Genomic DNA, 20008 nt, shown 5'->3' on the forward strand with positions numbered 1-20008 from the left:
GAATGCCGGTGTTGTCAGCTGTGTTTAGGCTCTTAACACATTGAATACCGGCGGTTTTTACAGAATTATGTCGTAGAATCCCAGCGTTCTAAACCATTTTTTTTACGTTTTTTGTACAGTCACAGCATATTATGTGATAGGGCCACTGAAACATGTTATGGCTCGTTTGAAAGCTGAGACTTTAAACTCTTTGTGGGTCAAAACTGCGTGTCTCTAGGTGCCGCCATTAGCGAGCTATCCTTAGCTAAACCAAGGCGGGTATCCACCAAAATCAACAACAAACTGATATCGGGGCTTTTGTGAAACGTGCGCTCTTTCAGCCTGTCGCACTTTAGATACTTACATATCCGGGTCAGAGGATTTGCGTCGTGTCGCATGTTGCAAAGCTAACCTGTTCATAAGACCGCCTCCTTAGACTTGTCGCGTGTCTTCTTCTCCTTCTTGTTGTTTGTTTATGTTACTTTACCGTCACCCTCTGGAAACCGACACGTGCGATTGGACAAAATGCGGAAATGCACAACAATCAATGCAGCGTTATCAAAATTGTTCTTGAGTGGACGCAAAGCCATTGGCGTAATGATCAAAATGACCAGATGATGACACCAGTTTTTGACTGCCATCTATGTCAGTTCTGTTCATCACATAATTACAAAAATCACACAGAATGTGCATTAGAATGTATAGATTCAGAATCCATAAAAAAAACGTATTTTTACCATGTGGGAGCCAACGCATGGGCAGTAAAAACGTAGTTTTACGTGACTTGGGAGTCAATGTGTTAAGAGAAGGTGAGGCGATCTGGTCCTTGCGACAGCAGCGCCACCAGCTCTTCTTCTCTGCTGCACACAGCTTTGCAGATGCACATTTACCTGTGGGAGCTTTCCTTGTCCACGTCACACAGTGTCACATATGCACTCTACTTTTCATCGTCCGCTCAGCTAACAGCTGTCCCAGAGTACATTAGAGATTTTCCCCACATTCTTGGGTTCTCAGGGTGACAGAATAATGGAATCTGCTTTGTAAATAAGAATGGAAAGATCATTTGTGGTGCTCCTTAAAGAAATCCTGTGAATGTATTTGCATTTTGGTGTTTCAGACTCGCTCTGTTTGCTCATCGAGAAGATGGCCCAGGCATTCCAGCTGAGATCAAACTGTTTGACATCTTCTCTCAGCAAGTGGCCACTGTCATTCAAGTAAGCTAAGTGTACCTATTTTGTAATATGTTTTACTGTACAGACTAAAACTTTATTTAAAGTTCCGATCAGGAAGGATTTCAACCCGTTGACTTTCCAGTTGCATTAGTAAAAAGAATGCTCCCCTGCTCGACTTTGGTGGTCCTGATCCACTGTAGAACCTGGTATCCTGGCTACACTTTACACACTTTTCTTTGGTTTAATGCAGATGAACAGATATCTGCATATGGATATGCAGCCTCTGCAGGCAGGGGACAAAGTTTAGGTCAGGCAGGATTTCTGGGTTTTGTTTGTAATCCATTGGTGGTCATTGGAGTTGTATGACCAATCATATTTTAGCATGCAGGTCCATGTGGAGAGGGACAAGGACAGTAAACTAGCTTTATCAGATTCTTTTTTTATGTCCTGATATCTGCCGGCTGGGCTGAGGGAGGAGGAGCAGTCGTCTGCCAATCGGAAGGTCGGTGGTTCGATTCCCAGCTTCCCCGGTCTCATTCGTCCTTCGGTGTATGAATGTGTGTGATGGAGGAAACAAGCACTGTGTAACCTGCAAAACTGTAAAGATGAAGACGTGCTGTGTGAGTGTAGCTTGTAGCGCTGAGTGGTCAGCTCGACTGGAATCCAATTCCAGTCCGTTTCCCATTTAAATGCAGCGGTCCTTTCCACAAAGCATGGAGGCTCTGTACGTTTGTGCCAGTCCAGACTCACTCTACCTCTCTGCTTTCATCTCCTTCAGTCTCGTCAGGACATGCCATCAGAGGACGTGGTGTCTCTTCAGGTCTCTCTCATTAATTTGGCTATGAAATGTTACCCTGACCGCGTGGACTACGTAGACAAGGTCCTGGAGAGCACCGTGGAAATATTCAACAAGCTCAACCTGGAGCAGTAAGTCCAAAACCTGCAAAAAAAGTGATGCGCAAGTTCTACAGTCAAAAGTTTGGACACGCACTGTAGCATACGCAGCACTTTCTGACCCTTATTGATGGGAGCACCACCTTCAGAAATATATTCAGATAAAACCGGTTGTTATTTAGTTGTTTAGAAGCAACATTGTAAACGGAGTCTTACAGGATTCTCACTTCCAGTGGGAGTTACACACTCCCAGTGTTGGTGTCAGGCTAAGGGTCCGGTTGTGCTGCAACACAGTCAGCTTTTAGACGAATAAGAAAATGATGAATTTGATTTAAAAAAGGGAAAATAACAAACCCAATAGTTCAAAAACCCTAAACCTGGAGTATGTAGAGGGAGTCCATCAATATCAGTGAAGATGTACACGGTAGAGAAGGCCCAGAAGATCAGCTCACACAGGTCTACTCGGTGTTTTAGGGTCATCTCTACACCCAAGGGCCCTCATTTATCAAGCCGTCGTAGAAAGCATCGTATATATGAGCGGAGAAATCGTCGTACGCAGAGGCTCAAGTGAGATTTACAGAACATGCGTACCACACCAATCCCATCGTAAAACAGAGCGGCTGTTGATAAATCCGGCGGCCGAAATCCATCGTAATGATCCTAACCACGCCTTCTACAAAAGGGGGTTAAGAGGCCGCACCTCTGGAATTTGCGACATGGATAGACGAAAGGCGGCAAAGAAACCCTGTCAACGCTGTTGACAGCTGGGACGGCTGTCAACAGCGTTGGCGATGTAAATCGCAGACTGGACGAGTTATGTATTTTCCCCTACTGTGATGGTCAATAAAATGTGATAAACTCCAGATTAAATGAAATCTAAAATTGAACGATGTTTTACTTTTTCTCCAATAAGATCAGGAAGAAGTGGTCCGATATGAAATTTGCAGCTCTCCGACGCAGCATGTCACAAACGGAGGGGGGGGGGGCTCCGATCCAGGTTTGGATTTGAGTGCCTTGGAGGAGAGGGTGGCTGGCCTGATCGGAGCTACGTCTTTGCGTATGCGCAGTGTTAAAGCGCCTCTCCTGTACGGCTCATGAGCCACTCATCATTTTCCCGAAAGAGATTCTGCCGGTCCCGGAACACTCTCTCGCGCCTGATGCGCGCGTTCAGGTCCTCTAACAAAGCCAGATCTGCCATCGTTTCGCCATTACCGCGCCGCTAGAATCACCTCTTAAATAGGCGGTTGAATAATGAGCCATCACTCTTCCAATTACGGAGTTGTACTTGTTTAATTTTTTTATTTATTTAATTTGCGTTTATGTTTATATTTATGTTGAAGTCAAATAAAACATGGGCCTTCTCTGAAGTGATAAGTCTGTAATTTTAACCTAGGGATTTGTTGCGACTCATGAGGCACGCACTAGTGACGCTGCTGTTTATGTATGCTATTGCAGTCACCGCAAGTAAAAATGGAAAAGTGCGTACACGGCTTCAGACCTGTCGTGGCGATTTCATCTTTCCTGTGCTCACGATGGATTTGATAAATGCCAACCTTTGCGCAGAAAAGAACGTACACACGACCTACGCATGTTTTTCGTCTTACGCAAGTTTGATAAATGAGGGCCAATATGTCTAAATAATTCTCAGTGACTCAGTTGTACAGAGCTTGCGTTCCCAGTCGTGTTGGGTTGTTAACCTCTGATTTCCCTCCTGTAGCATCGCCACCAGCAGCGCCGTGTCAAAAGAGCTAACCCGCCTTTTGAAGATCCCGGTGGACTCCTACAACAGTATCCTGATGGTTCTGCAGCTCAAGCACTTCCCACCACTCTTTGAATACTTTGACTATGAGTCACGCAAGAGCATGAGTTGCTACGTGCTGAGCAACACACTGGACTACAATACCACCATCGTGGCTCAGGAACAGGTTGGACTCCTGCTGCCATGTTTGATAAAGGATGTTTGCACACGTTCGTCTTTTAAGTTGAGCGACAGTAAACACATTAATGAACTATGCATGTGTGTATGTATGGAATGATCTATGAGCGACCAAAGATAAACACATAGCCACATCTGTACTGAATATTGACCTTCTAATGCCTTGTGTACACCAAGAGCGACCTACGCTACCTGAGCGCCGGAAATCATTATTTCTCTATGGAGGGTGAGCGAACTGGGCGATCAGAGCGAATTCCAGCTCTGATTATGGTAATGAGCTATGACGCGGTTCGGCGAAAACCAATGACAATCCACAGATTGTAGGGGTCTGACAATCCGCGGGGTTCGCGGAAACAGACGTGTTAACTTTGGTTCCTAGTTCCTACGTCCTTTAAACATGGCTACTGAAAAATTAATCGCCGCGGTGTCCGCCCACCAGATATTGTACAACCACACAATATTTGCATATCGGGATAACAACAAAAAGCACGACGCATGGTTGAGAGTTAGTGAGGTGGTTGGAGAGTGGAGTGGTGAGTTTGTTTTATTTTTCACAGCTGCCTGTGCTATTCCTGCTCTTCTCAGGTTTACCATATGTAGTTTTACATCATTTGTAACTTGATGTATATCTTGTATAACAAATTGTAAATAACAACACGTTTATTCGTGTCCCTGCCCTCTCTTTCCTCCTTTGTTCTTTTTCGCGGGGGTGAACATTCTAAATGTGACGTCACGAGTGAACAAAGCTACCAAAGCAAATTCTCAAGCGAAGCTTCTCCAGCTACCTCCGCTACCAGGCAGCGTAGGTCGCCGTCGGTGTACACGCAGCATAAGAATGTCTCCTTCCGTTTCATATGTAAAGCTTATCGTGTATCTTACCAGGCCAAAGCTGCCTTATACGGAAGCCCAGAGCGGACGTGGCACATAAACTTTTTTTGATGGTTTTCTCGAGATAACGAGTTAATTTACCGATGGTTTTCGAGGCCACTTTTTCTCCCCACTCCGCCCCTGTTTATATGCGTTTTATGTGTTCGCAATTTGTTTGTCTTGTAGAGATAACTTTCATATCAGCCCACGTCCTTTAAGGAGACGGCCGGCTCGACTGCAGCTCAACAGGCACCTGAGTGATCCTGCTGATATAGTCGACTTCATCAGTGACCAGCTGAGGGGACCAGGCCGTCTCCATGGTTACCGAATGATGCACCAGAGGTGCTGTTATCGTTATCTCGAGAAAACGAAATGCTTGTCACACCAGCGGAATTTGCTTTGTGCATTTTCACAAGCAGAATTGTTACACAAACGCTCCACATTCCATGTTTGATTCATAGGCTACTTTATTACATATAAATACATATAAGCACAGAAAAAACAGAAAAAGTGGCCCCGAAAACCATCAGTAAATTAAAGTGATAGTTCGGAGTAGATTCACCCTAGGGTCATTTGAACCGTGATATCCAGCCAAGTAGCCCACCCGAAGTTTTTCTGATATTGGGTCAACATCAGCTGAGTTACTGAGTTATCCCGAATAGCTTAGTACAAGCGCTAATGGACCCTGGCAGTATCTCCAAAATTACCACACTAAAATCACATGCCATGACACCAAACTTCTACAGTAGTACAAATATGGTCTGTACACACAAAACGATGCATTTTGAAGTTTGTACATAGTCCAGGAGTTTATTATTATCAACACAAGCCTGATAGCTTCTCTGCTGCTAAAGCAAGGCTGCTCAATTTCTCCATTGATAAAATAATTTCACAACTCTACAACATAAAAATTCATAAAAAAACATGTAGAATATAGCATATACTTTGTTGTCTACAGTAGTAGATCAACCCTCATCTTACTTTGAAGCTCCCACATCAAGGAAGTGACGTCGACGCAGCTTTAGCAGCAGAGAAGCTATCAGGCTTGTGTTGATAATAATAAACTCCTGGACTATTTTCAAACTTCCAAATGCATCGTTTTGTGAGTACAGACCATATTTGTACTACTGTAGAAGTTTGGTGTCATGGCATGTGATTTTAGTGCGGTAATTTTGGAGATACTGCCAGGGTCCATTAGCGCTTGTACTAAGCTATTCGGGATAACTCAGTAACTCAGCTGATGTTCAGCCAAGATCGGAAAAACTTCGTGTGGGCTACTTGGCTGGATGTCACGGTTCAAATGACCCTAGGGTGAATCTACTCCGAACTATCACTTTAACTCGTTATCTCGAGAAAACCATAAAAAAAAAGTATATACGTACCACGTCCGCTCTGGGCTTCCGTAGCCTCAAATACAAGACTCTGCTCTAGATTATTTATGGACCTTGATGCTTGTTTGAAATGGCTTTTACATATCCCATAAAGCAGTTTGGTTCATCAGCAGACTTTCTGCTTTCGACATACATACTGTCACTTTCACTGTGTTGAAGGTAGTTCTAGTGTTAGAGATGTGTGCCATCATTCTAACCTATGGGGAAGCTGAAACAGGCTCTGCTGACATGCAGATGATGTGTGTTTGTTCATGTGATACGGTGACCTAACTGAATGCTGGTTTCTCCAGGTGGACGCCATCTTAAGCCTGGTATCGACACTGATACAGGACCAGCCAGACCAGCCGGCCGATGATCCTGACCCGGAGGACTTTGCTGAGGAGCAGAGCCTTGTGGGCCGTTTCATCCATCTGTTCCACTCTGACGATCCTGATCAACAATATCTTGTGGGTGCTTCTCTCAACATTCCTGTTGCACATTTAACTCATGTACTGAACATATCATCTGCAGCACTGCACGGACACAGGTTGGCTTTGCAGACACAAACGGATTTTCCACAAGCTATCGTGCACCCAAAGCGTCCCATCAAATTATATATGTTTAACAGATTCAGAGAGTGATGCATGTTTGACAGATTCAGAGAGTGATGCATGTTTGACAGATTCAGAGAGTGATGCATGTTTGACAGATTCAGAGAGTGATGCATGTTTGACAGATTCAGAGAGTGATGCATGTTTAACAGATTCAGAGAGTGATGCATGTTTGACAGATTCAGAGAGTGATGCATGTTTGACAGATTCAGAGAGTGATGCATGTTTGACAGATTCAGAGAGTGATGCATGTTTGACAGATTCAGAGAGTGATGCATGTTTAACAGATTCAGAGAGTGATGCATGTTTAACAGATTCAGAGAGTGATGCATGTTTGACAGATTCAGAGAGTGATGCATGTTTGACAGATTCAGAGAGTGATGCATGTTTAACAGATTCAGAGAGTGATGCATGTTTGACAGATTCAGAGAGTGATGCATGTTTAACAGATTCAGAGAGTGATGCATGTTTAACAGATTCAGAGAGTGATGCATGTTTAACAGATTCAGAGAGTGATGCATGTTTGACAGATTCAGAGAGTGATGCATGTTTAACAGATTCAGAGAGTGATGCATGTTTAACAGATTCAGAGAGTGATGCATGTTTGACAGATTCAGAGAGTGATGCATGTTTGACAGATTCAGAGAGTGATGCATGTTTGACAGATTCAGAGAGTGATGCATGTTTGACAGATTCAGAGAGTGATGCATGTTTAACAGATTCAGAGAGTGATGCATGTTTAACAGATTCAGAGAGTGATGCATGTTTAACAGATTCAGAGAGTGATGCATGTTTAACAGATTCAGAGAGTGATGCATGTTTAACAGATTCAGAGAGTGATGCATGTTTAACAGATTCAGAGAGTGATGCATGTTTGACAGATTCAGAGAGTGATGCATGTTTGACAGATTCAGAGAGTGATGCATGTTTGACAGATTCAGAGAGTGATGCATGTTTGACAGATTCAGTGAGTGATGCATGTTTGACAGATTCAGTGAGTGATGCATGTTTGACAGATTCAGAGAGTGATGCATGTTTAACAGATTCAGAGAGTGATGCATGTTTAACAGATTCAGAGAGTGATGCATGTTTGACAGATTCAGAGAGTGATGCATGTTTGACAGATTCAGAGAGTGATGCATGTTTAACAGATTCAGAGAGTGATGCATGTTTAACAGATTCAGAGAGTGATGCATGTTTAACAGATTCAGAGAGTGATGCATGTTTAACAGATTCAGAGAGTGATGCATGTTTAACAGATTCAGAGAGTGATGCATGTTTAACAGATTCAGAGAGTGATGCATGTTTAACAGATTCAGAGAGTGATGCATGTTTAACAGATTCAGAGAGTGATGCATGTTTAACAGATTCAGAGAGTGATGCATGTTTAACAGATTCAGAGAGTGATGCATGTTTGACAGATTCAGAGAGTGATGCATGTTTGACAGATTCAGAGAGTGATGCATGTTTGACAGATTCAGAGAGTGATGCATGTTTAACAGATTCAGAGAGTGATGCATGTTTGACAGATTCAGAGAGTGATGCATGTTTAACAGATTCAGAGAGTGATGCATGTTTGACAGATTCAGTGAGTGATGCATGTTTGACAGATTCAGTGAGTGATCATCCATCAGCTGATGCAGTTTTTCTGCAGCATCCATCTGTAACCTGCTGCTGCTGGTCAGGGAAGGTTTCACCTGGCAAAGCCGGTTCCTCTGCAGCGTTCTCTCTGGGGTTAAATTGATTTAGCGTTGAAGAGTTCACGGTTTGTGAATCCAGGTCTATAGTAGTCCTCGGTGATGATGGTGAAATCCTTTTGTGTCCTCCAAGCCAACTTGTGTCTCACCCACTTGCCTGGAGGATCTGCTAAGTTGTAATGCTACGATGGTATTATTTTTCTCCCCATGACTGTGGTGGAAATGGGCTTTTGTATTAACTGAAGCTACTGTTGTGCTTTTGGTTCAGATTCTTAACACAGCCCGGAAACATTTTGGTGCTGGTGGAAACCAAAGGATCCGCTACACTCTGCCTCCTCTGGTGTTTGCTGCTTACCAGCTAGCCTTTAGATACAAAGAAAGTTCCTCAACGGTAAGCAGTCATTCATTTCAACTGGATCTCACATGCTGCATTCAGTGTCTGTTTTACTGATGTATCCCTTATTCGTCTTCCATTAGGATGACAAGTGGGAGAAGAAGTGCCAAAAGATCTTCTCCTTCGCCCACCAGACCATCAGTGCGCTGATCAAGGCTGAGCTCTCTGAGCTGCCTCTTCGACTCTTCCTTCAGGGGGCGCTGGCTGCAGGAGAGATTGGCTTTGAGAACCATGAAACTGTAGCATACGAGTTCATGTCCCAGGTAGTGACAAACAGCAGTCATTTGTTTGGAGCATGCCAAGTGAAAATAGCTTGTGTGTGCTCCAGACTTCATTAGCCAAACCAAACATCAGTGATTCCAGTTAAAGGACATTCCCACACCATTTCCCCAGATCTCGACGTGCTTTGGTCCAGATTTGAATTAAAAACTAAATTTAGCAGTCAGATTTTCTGGTCTTGTTATAAATAATGAAACAAACAGAGATTTTTTTGAGTTGGGGGTGATCCACATGAATGCTCTCAAGCACAGCAAAGTTTTATTTTTTGATGATATGCCTCCTTTAGGAGAATTAACTTTCCTGGATTAAAAAAACAAGTTCCACCAAACGTTTCAGTGCACTTCTGCTAAAAGCAATCCAGATGTGACCATGGTGATTTCTTTTTCTCTTTCCTCTTCTCTTCTATCACATTAGGCCTTCTCCCTCTATGAGGATGAGATCAGTGACTCCAAAGCCCAGTTGGCAGCTATCACGTTGATCATTGGCACCTTTGAACGAATGAGATGTTTCAGCGAGGAGAACCACGAGCCTCTGAGGACTCAGTGTGCTCTGGCTGCATCCAAGCTGCTGAAGAAGCCTGACCAGTGTCGAGCTGTCAGCACGTGTGCCCATCTCTTCTGGTCAGGTCGCAGCACTGACAAAAATGGCGAAGAGGTGTGTTGGAACTCATTTTTTATGGATCAAATTTAATTCAGACACAAGTCTAGGTCTTCATCAGACACACTCAGTAGGTCCACATGGTGAGATTAATTCCATTACAGCTATAGTTGGGTTCTGCTCCTTATCTGAGCAAGGGTAATTCTCCTTGGATATATGGCGGTGAATGAATGGGATCAGAGGCACAAAGCGTGTCATACCCCGGTATGATAGGTGGCGCTGTACCCATTCCAACTGTTGCTAATAGAGCCACTTCCTGTTGACCTCTTCACCACCAACAACAACAACAACAAACTCAGGCATTGGAGAAAGATGGAGAACGCAGAGCAAGATGAAGCTACGTCCCTCTACATTTGGGCTGTGATGAGCTGCTTGTTGCACAAACGCGATGCACAACGGAGCATTCTCCATCGCGTTGTTTGTTTCTTTCTGACGGCGACAACAACAGGAATATCGTCTCCTTTGACTTCCGGGTCACGACCCCGGGAAAACATCTGGAGCATGCGCAGAACGCAAAGTCTGATTCATCACGTGCTTCAGCGTCTACAAGCAGGTTTAGAGTGACTTTCAACCCAGTTATCTCGGGGTCTGAATCCGACTGCGAGTAACCCGATCCGATTTTTAGTCAGACTTAGGTGTATACATGCACTTAATAACTCAGTCTTATTATAATTTAGCCCTTAATCCGATTCTTTCTTTGCCGTGTAACCCCACTGAGTATCTAAGGAAACAACATCTTATTTAGGAATGACACTGAAAGTGTGCCAATTTAATGACGTCCAAGCCAGATGAAACATAATTCCGATGTGCCACAATCCCCCAGTCATGCACCCCGATACTAAAAATCTCTCGTCAAATGTAATGTGGCTTTTTTTTTTTTTTTTTTGTATATATATATATATATATATTTATTTGTTTTGTTTTCAATCTGAAGACACACTTGGAGTGTGTGAATATTTGTTGGTATTGGCTGACAGTAAATAGAAATGTTTGTGGATGACATAAAGGTTTCCAGGTTTACCTGGTGGGGTAAACAAGGTGAATCCTGAGGGTTGTTTTATGAAGTAACCAGGTGAGCATGTGGACAATGACATCCCAGTCACACAAGTTCTTAATCATCCAAAATGAACAAAAAAGAAAAAACTGAACAATCAATTTGTTCTGATAACATCTTCTTCTGGCATTCCAAATAAATGTACACAAATGGAGATAGCCTCACCCTTCAGCGACACACCCCTCACACCTGGGCCTTCTCCTCTGCTTTGCACCTGGTAAGTAAGGGCCCAGTCTGCAGGGAATTTAGGGATTTAGTGCAAATATAGTCAGTCACTTCAAATTTATCTGAATGATCTCGACCCCCAATTGTGGGCTCTAAATGTGGGTGTATAAAGTGTAAAAATCACTGTGCACACTTGATCAGAAACTAACTGGCACTGCACAGCTTTAGTAGAAAGGAAGAAGTTATCTTCAGAGTTTTTAAAATGGCCCCTTTCACCGCTGTTCAATCAGATTAAAGTATCCAAGTTTCATCTAGTAGTGATGAATCTCCGCTGCCAGGCCAAACAAAGAGTTTTGAATCTAATTAATCGCATGATTTCCCTGATTAATCACGATTAATCGCATTTGTACGCAGAATCCAAAAATGAATCCAAAAGTAGTGTATAGCTTTTAGCATTTAGTTTTATTTTAAATGTGCTGCCATATGAATGAAAGTGCCATAACATTTGTTGTGCAAACACACTTTTAACGTCAGCATCTTTCTGTAGTTTTTATGTAGAAGCCTCGCTCCACTGTCTGTTTCCTTGAATGACTTGCTGCTATCAGTTGTGTGTTTTGCCTTTAAGTGATATTTTAGACTGGAACTACTACGCTGAGAAGACAATTCAACTTGGCAGTGTTTACAGATGACTTTGGTTCTGTCGACTCCGCCGTCTGGAAGAACTTTAAAATGAAAATGGCAGAGTAAAAGTTCCGTACCCTTCTCCATGTTTGGTGGATCCGCCGATTACTTTCTTTTCCTGTTCCACAGCAGACAGCAGCAGACTTTTACAAAATAAAAGCATTGGACGGCCCTGTGCAGCGTGTCGTTCCCCCTCTCTCTGCCCCCTGCTTCCTGTCTCTCTGAACTTTCCTATCTATTAAAGCCCCCCCAAAAAAATTTAAAATTAAAAAAAAAAAAAAAATTTAAAATAAAACCTGCGTTAATGCGCAATAAAATATTAATCGGCGTTAAATACTTAACGAGTTAACGCGATAATAAAAAGTTAACTTGCCCAGCCCTAATATTGTGTTTATTCTCGTATTGATGATTGGGGGTGTTTTACACAAAGCCAGGTTTAGGGTAACTGATGGGTGTCTGCAGCAGGTTTTGTTGAGCCCAGCTGTGTTGAGCTGGCTTCATAGTGCACACCTCTGTGTAGGAATATAAAGTGTAACAAAAGGAAACCCTGTTTATCCAGCCTTCATTCTACACCACTATAACACCAGTTTAGTTGCAGTAGTTACTCTGTTGTGCTTGTTTTTCATCTTAATCTACTTCTCTAATTGTGAACTGCTTGGGGGGTTTAGATCCGTGATGGAAAGCGGGTGATGGAATGTCTAAAGAAAGCCCTGAAGATTGCCAACCAGTGCATGGACTCGTCACTGCAAGTCCAGCTGTTCATTGAAATCCTCAACAGATACATCTGCTTCTATGAAAGGGAAAATGATGCGGTAAGACGTCATTTCACAATGATTATTTCAGCTTTGTTTTCTTTCATTTTGCAAAGATCTTATTTCTGTTAGGAAATCTGAATTCCATATTAGGGAAACAAAGATTGCTCCAAATTTGTCCTGGAGGGGGACAGATTTGGTCATGTGCCATGTGGTGTACATTTGACTTCAGGTGATCACATGCTGTGCACATAATGCTTGAAAAGTGTTACCAGGTTACTTGGCAACGGGGAGTTAAACCCATGTTCTCAAATATTTGAATGAAACATGAAATACTATAAGAAGACCTCTGTATATTGTCACCTTACCCCACAACTAGCAAGACAATAATGTGGAAACATCTGGTTGCAAAAAGAAACAAAAAAAAAGAGTCTTATCAGCGTTGGCGCTCACAGCCTGGAGCAGTGCTGGAAAATCCTGCTTTCGCATTAGCACAAGCCTTTGTCATAAACCCAGACAACAACCCAGATGTGTTTCCGTGACTTTATGCTGAGCAGAGCAGAGCAGGCAACCTTTTTCTTACTTTGACAGTAGGAACTTATGCGTGTTCTAACTGGCTGTCAGCGACCGCCTGTTACTCAAGGCAAGGCATCTTTATTTATACAGCGCATTTCATACCACAGGCAACTCAATGTGCTTTACATAAAGACAAGGCATTTAAAAGAACAGCATAAAGCAGTATACAAACAAGCAGTTTAAAGAGAATTAAATAAATAAAATTAAAATTAAAACATCGTTGAAAGCAATCAAAGAAAATCTAAACTCAACCATAAGCACACCGGAAGATAAATGTTTTTAACCTGGATTTAAAGGTGCTTACAGTTGTGGCTGATTTGCTGCAGCGAATCTTCATTTTCTGACAAGCTTCTTTTTTTTCCTGACTGTTGATTTGTAATTATTTACATCCTTAAATAAATTGTAAATCCATATTTGCAGGATTCTTCCCGACTTTTGTTGGCACAGTACTGTTTTTAACCTGTGCATGTGCAAAAAGACCCGTTTATAGAAATGCTTTGGCTCCTCTGGTGCCCAAATACCGCACAGGAAAGGCTTAGGGTTTACGGGTCTCCAGCATCTTTGTTTTTAACTGTGAAAGCACAAAGACCAATGCTTTCAGATGGTCTGAATATGTCCACATTACACTGTAAAAAGATGCTGTCTCTCATCCGCCAGGTGACAGTTCAGGTATTAAACCAACTGATCCAGAAGATCAGGGAAGATCTTCCAAACCTGGAAGCAAGTGAAGAAACTGAGCAGATCAACAAACATTTCCACAATACACTGGAACATCTCCGCCTGCAGAGGGAATCCCCCGAGTCTGAGGGCCCCGCCTACGAGGGCCTGGTCCTTTAAACGGAGTCAGTTTGGAAGGATGTTCAGCCTTCCCAAAATGTTTCACGATATAATAATGTACAACTGCACACACTCACAAGATAAAAAAAAAACGTCTTCATATGAGCTATGGATAAACGTAAATGTCAAGAAGATCTAAAAGAGCCCCGTTCTTTATTTTCTAGTTTTTCTTTGTGTCCTTTGTTCATCAGCTGCATCATTTTTACTGCGACCTGTTCAGAAGCATGTGTCAGTACTGCTGCATACAACTTCATTGTGCACTCGAGGCGAGTCTTATTGACCATTCCTTCACAAATTCACACTTTATTAGTTTGTGTGTAGAATTTTGATGATGATAGACCTATTAATTGCAATAGGTGGATCCAGTGAGTCAGTCAGCCAATAAACTATGTTCATATCTATCCTTATTGGGAACTGAATTAGCTGAGTGTATTTAGGCTACAGAGTTCAGTGATGGCCTTAAAGCTGATTTGCAAACAATCTACTTTCCCAAATTGAATAACCAGTAACTGCTGTCCTTTCTGGACGTGGCCTTGTAGCAGGTTTCCAAACATGTTGTAGCGAACCATAAATAAGGCCAGATGTAAATGCAAACTTTGTCTCCACATGAATGAACCAACAGTGTTGTTTCCATTAAATGCTGATGAGCATTTGAGAATTTTTCCATTTATGGGAACACTCGACCGTTTACATCGCTGACATGGTTGTCAACACTTCTGCCACTCCTGCAAGGCTTCAGAGGAATTACAAACGACAGCATAATTCAGCTGTTGGTATGTGCTTCGATTTTTCAAAAGAGCCCAACCCCTATTTCAGGTCATTAGACTCACTTTCTCAAAACTCCATTATATTCGTGTTTGTAACAAAAGGCCTGCTTTCAGTTTATTCTCTATAGATCTCACTAACAACAATGTCTGAATTTGTCTTTTCTTCTTTCTAAATCAACACAACTCCTGTTGATTGGTGACGCTGTCCTTTGGATCGATATGTTGAGGGAACGCACCATGACGTTGCTGTACAGAGTATATCATGTACAAGATTTCGGATTAGTTTAAGGAAATGTTTAGAACAGTATGTTAGATTTCTGTTTCTTCTTGTTTGTTGGAGGTTGTATTGACATGTTGGTTTTCACTTTTAAGTGTGCTTAAACCTTCTTGTAAATTGATCAGTAAAAATGCAGCTTCATTGGAAATTATTCTCATTTACCAAAATAAAATTGTAAATTAACAATAATTGCATTTTGTTCATTTTTGCACACATTATTACTATGTCATTAGATAACATTAAACTGGATTTCTGGATGTATTTAGAACCGATGGATAAAGAAATTGGTAGATATAACACTTTTTTGCCCAACTGAACTCATGTTGCAATTGGCTCATTTTTTAAGAGGGAATTGTTCAACAATTGCAGCTGCCCCCACTTCACCAAACGGCACCAAGCCATGTACACCTTTCCACACTACAAAGTGTGGGAATTAAAGGCTGCTATATAGGATTCCAAAGATGCAAACTGATAAATGAATTCAAAGAAAAAGTGATGGGACAGCGAAACATTTGTAGCGTACACCACTTTCAGCTCTACGTATGAACAGAACCTTATATTCAGACAGAGGGAGGGTGAAAGATGAGCTACTTTGACACTAACCTTTATCAACATTAATAATTTGCACAGGTGTAGTCTGATAAAATGTTGAAGCTGTGAAAGGAACTAAAAGGAAATGAATGGCTGTTTTAAGTTGGAAAATATGATTATTAAAGCATGCCATCTTTAACCAGAGACCAACAAAGTCAAACGTGACTTATTTTTGCTCAGATCTGGGTTTGGTTATCACCAGTGTTACACAGCTGGAACACTTTGGTCTTTTAACAACCATAAAAGTCCAATTCTACCTGTCGATGCAACTTCTGGTGGTAACTACTAAAATGATGAACTTAAACTGAGGACTGTTTTTGTCACGCCCATGGACTCACGTTTTTAGTTTCATGTTTTAGGTTATGTTTTTGTGTTCAGTCCATGTTTAGTTTTTAGTCATGTTTTAGTTTCCCTGCACTCAGTTCATTAGTTTCACTCACTTCACCTGTGTTTTTTCCCTCAGCTGCACTCACTCTCCAATCACTCTCACTCCCTATTTAGTTTCCAGTCTCCCCTCTTAGTTTGCTGGATCTTTGTTGCCATTCATGCCTGCCTTGTTTGTCACCCATGCCAAGATTCCTGCTTCCCATGATTTCCACGTTTTTTGAAAGCTAAGTATTTATTCATACCATGCCATGCCCAGTTCTTTGTTTGTTTTGTTCACAGTTATGTTTTTGAATCCGGCTCAGCCACGCTTTTAGTTTGAACTTTGTTTTTTGTTAATAAATCAGCCTTTACTTTTTGAAATTCGCATCCGTGTCCTCCCTTCCCTAAACCCAACCTGACAGTTTTAGTGAGCAACTCTGATGGGGAAGTTTCAGAGAGGCAGATACAGAATCACTAACCTGTAACAACAGGGGCCCGTTGCACAAAAGTAGGATAAGGGATTAAGCCGGGATATGTTGGCTATCCTGGCTCAACTTATCCGTGATCCAGTTGCACAAAAGTAGGATAAGGGAAGTGGGATATGTTCAGACGTAAGTTACCATGGAGATTTATTCTGTGAAGCTAGCCTGCTCCAGACCAGGCTAAGTTCCAGGATCTATTTAATCTCATTCCTTATCTCAGTCAGCGGTCGCCACAAATGGAAACCAATATTTATTCCACTGCCTAGAACATATTGTTAAAACATTTAACTTTACCCACTATCATTATTGAAACATTTGTGATCATTAATTACAATCATTTTAGATAACTGATGATTTTAGATGAATCATTAGATAATTTAGTTTCCCACAGACTACACATAAAGTACATCACCATATAAATATAAATACACATTAGAGTGTACCATGATGTTCCTTTATTGAACAAGGATGAATCAAAGCAAGTAAACCATCAGCTCCTTTCAAAACTGAAGTCACACAGTGCTCTACAAGACAAAAAGCACAGAATCAAAGCATGCAGTTTGAGACAAACTGTTTGTAAAAATGGCCTATACAAATACAATTGCCTTGCCTATACAGCACAAAAACCTAACAAAAATTCCTCTGCCATTGCAGGCCCAACTTAAATCAACATGCATATTAATTAAAATAATTTAACACATCTTGGTCTCTGACCAGCCGACCACAGTCGTCATCCGGGAAGATGGCAGGAATGTCCCAGTCTATGAGAGCTGGCACTCTGGGAGCCCTCTCCTTTCTCAGGCAGGCCACATTCTGGAGGACAGCACAGGCCACAATGATATCACATGCCCTGTCTGGGCTGACTCTCAGGTGGGTCAGACACTGAAAGCGTGCCTTCAGTAGGCCAAATGTCATTTCGATCCGGGCCCTTGTTCTGGCATGGGCATGGTTGTATGCCAGTTGTGCCTTCAGAGGGTCTGCAAATGGAGTGAGCAGAAAAGGCTGGCAGAAATACACCCAGGAATTCACCTGTGAACACAAAATGTTACCATCACAACCTCATAAGTAGTGACATTCTTAACACAGCCATGATGTTAAAAGTGGTTGTCAATAGAGGTTCTGTGGCTCACCTTGTGATAGGCGCCGATAGATCTCTGAGTACCGAAACACTCGGGAGTCGTGGACCGAGCCGGGCCACTTTGCCACAACATTACTGATCAAATCGTCAGCATTGCAGACCATCTGAAATGATAAGATGTTAAACCAATGAATGCACACTACAGGCAATGTACAGTGTTCATTAATCAACTTTATCAAAAGTCATGTTCACCTGTACATTGATGCTGTGGAAGTTTTTCCTCTTCACAAAATCCCCCTCATGGCCACCTGAGGGGGATTTTATTTTGATGTGTGTGCAGTCCACTGCTCCAATGACATTGGGGAAACCTGTAATACGATGCAATGAGTATCTTACTCTGAATGTTAACATTGTAATTGTAACTGTAATTTAAAAAAAAAAAATTCTTACCTGCAATCCTATAGAACTCCTCCTTGATGTCACAGAGTCTTCTATGCCCAGGGAAGGAGATGAAGATGCTTGCAAGTCCTTTAATTGCGTTTTTTTTCACACCTCCACACGCATCGCGTCTGCAATCATAACTCATCAGGGGAAATCACATTTTGCCAATATTTTAGAGACCCCCCAACATTTCCCAAATCATGTTTTCGGGGGGGTCTCGTGTCAGTTTCAGGGGGTCTCGGATCCCCCGAGTCCCCCGTAGTTCGAACACTGCCTAATTGTGATAGTTTCAGTAGAGTGGTGAGTGTGTATTTGTGCACTACTTACGCATTCAGGCGGTCAGCAATGGTTTGCCACGTTAACTGTGGCAGTATTTCCTTTTAGTTTTATTTTCTCCTTCACCTCTTTATAGGTTTCCATTAATAATTCTTACTCCGCTGGGGAGAAATACGCCGCCCTTGTTGCCATGGTGAATCAGTGAATCTATGATCGATCGTGGGGTCTATTTAAGCAAGCCGTGTGCAGCACTTATCCGGGATCGGTTTCACCTGGCTTAATGAATCCGTGTCTGCTCATCCTGGCTTGGCCTTTGTGCAACCAACTAAGCCTGGGCGCCATGTTTTGGATTCCTTGAACCTGGCTAAGTAACTCATCCTGGATGTCTAAATCCTCCTTTTGTGCAACGGGCCCCTGGAGTGAGTGTGAGCGTGCATGGTTGTGTGTCTCTGTGTGACCCTGTGATGGACTGGCCACCTGTCCAGGTGTACCCCGCCTCTCGCCCAATGACAGCTGGGATAGCCTCCAGCCCCCCGTGACCCTCAGTTGGATTAAGCAGGTATAGAAAATGCATGGAAGGACAGTGCCAAATCACAACAAATGTCACCTCAAGTCACTTCAAAGATACAGTCCAGTTTAAGACAATTACGATCTAATACAATCACTCAATACAATCAATTCCATTTCATTCCAAATTATTCATTACAAAGCCATTTAAAAGCTATTGCCAAATAATAAAACAAAATGTAAATAAAAAGCAGATCACTATGTTTAGATGAAAACTAGAAATTACATCTAATCATATATTGCAGTAATACAATGGAATGCAGTACTGGGGCTCCGCAGGGTACTGTTTTGGCTCCTTTTCTTTTCACCCTGTACACATCGGACTTCAGGTACAACTCAGAGTCCTGCCACATTCAGAAGTATTCTGATGATACGGCTGTTGTGACATGTGCATGGTGGACAGGAGAAGGAGTACAGGGACCTTGTGGAGTCCTTCTATGGCTAGACCAAAAATAACTGTTTGCTCCTGAACACCACCAAAACCAAAGAGCTGGTGGTGGACTTCAGGAGATCTAAAACCCCATACCAGTCAGTCTGCATTGATGGAGGGGAGATAGAGACTGTTCAGACCTGCAAATACCTGGGGGTGGTGCTGGATAATAAACTGGAGTGGTCTGCCAACATAGACGCAGTGTACAGGAGGGGCCAGAGCCGTCTCTTCTTCTTCAACATCCTCTCCACAGCATCCTGCAGGCCAGAGGAGCAGCTGCAGTGAGACGCTGCAGGACTGAGAGCTTCAGGAGGTCCTTTGTCCCCACAGCCAGAAGGCTTTTTAACAGGGACTGCTGAGTCCTTCTCACATTATTTATTTAGTCATTTATTATCATTATCATTAGTACTATTATTATTATTATTGTTGTTGTTGTTAATATACAATCATTGTAAATATTTATAATTTTTTGAGCTACTTGACTGGGATGAATAAAGAATTTTTCTATTCTATTCTATAAACGACAAACAAAATTGAGAGCTTGGAGAGTTCCAACAACAAAAAAAAAAGAATTGATAGCAAAAATATCAAAGCCACAGCAACAGGCTCTCTGATATGTTATCAAGTTATTTCATGCTACTTCAGCTGCTCAGCTGCTCACATTGTTCGAATATTAGCTTTTTTTTTCTTGAACATTGGTGGAACTCTGTGTCAAACTCAGTTTGACGCAGTTGTTGATAACTAATGACTAAATTTTGATGTACTTCTGCTTCTATGCATACACAATTGATTGCCTGCTGAGGACTTCCTGA

The 20008-nt window shown here is 42.2% G+C and overlaps 1 protein-coding gene across 1 annotated transcript in view; it reads left to right on the top strand.

Moving 5' to 3' along the window:
• The window catches only part of vps35 (VPS35 retromer complex component), a 41512-nt gene extending 26358 nt beyond the window's left edge, over positions 1–15154 (top strand). Inside the window, exons 9-17 of the mRNA XM_075461944.1 lie at positions 1097–1193; positions 1930–2078; positions 3763–3970; positions 6530–6685; positions 8795–8917; positions 9004–9183; positions 9614–9853; positions 12425–12568; positions 13742–15154. Of these exons, the coding sequence (XP_075318059.1) occupies positions 1097–1193; positions 1930–2078; positions 3763–3970; positions 6530–6685; positions 8795–8917; positions 9004–9183; positions 9614–9853; positions 12425–12568; positions 13742–13921 (1477 nt within the window). The 3' untranslated portion in view covers positions 13922–15154. The remainder of the gene's footprint in view (positions 1–1096; positions 1194–1929; positions 2079–3762; positions 3971–6529; positions 6686–8794; positions 8918–9003; positions 9184–9613; positions 9854–12424; positions 12569–13741) is intronic.
• The last annotated feature ends 4854 nt before the right edge of the window (positions 15155–20008 follow it).

This window comes from Odontesthes bonariensis, chromosome 1 (genome assembly GCF_027942865.1).
Source record: "Odontesthes bonariensis isolate fOdoBon6 chromosome 1, fOdoBon6.hap1, whole genome shotgun sequence".
Taxonomy (NCBI): domain Eukaryota; kingdom Metazoa; phylum Chordata; class Actinopteri; order Atheriniformes; family Atherinopsidae; genus Odontesthes; species Odontesthes bonariensis.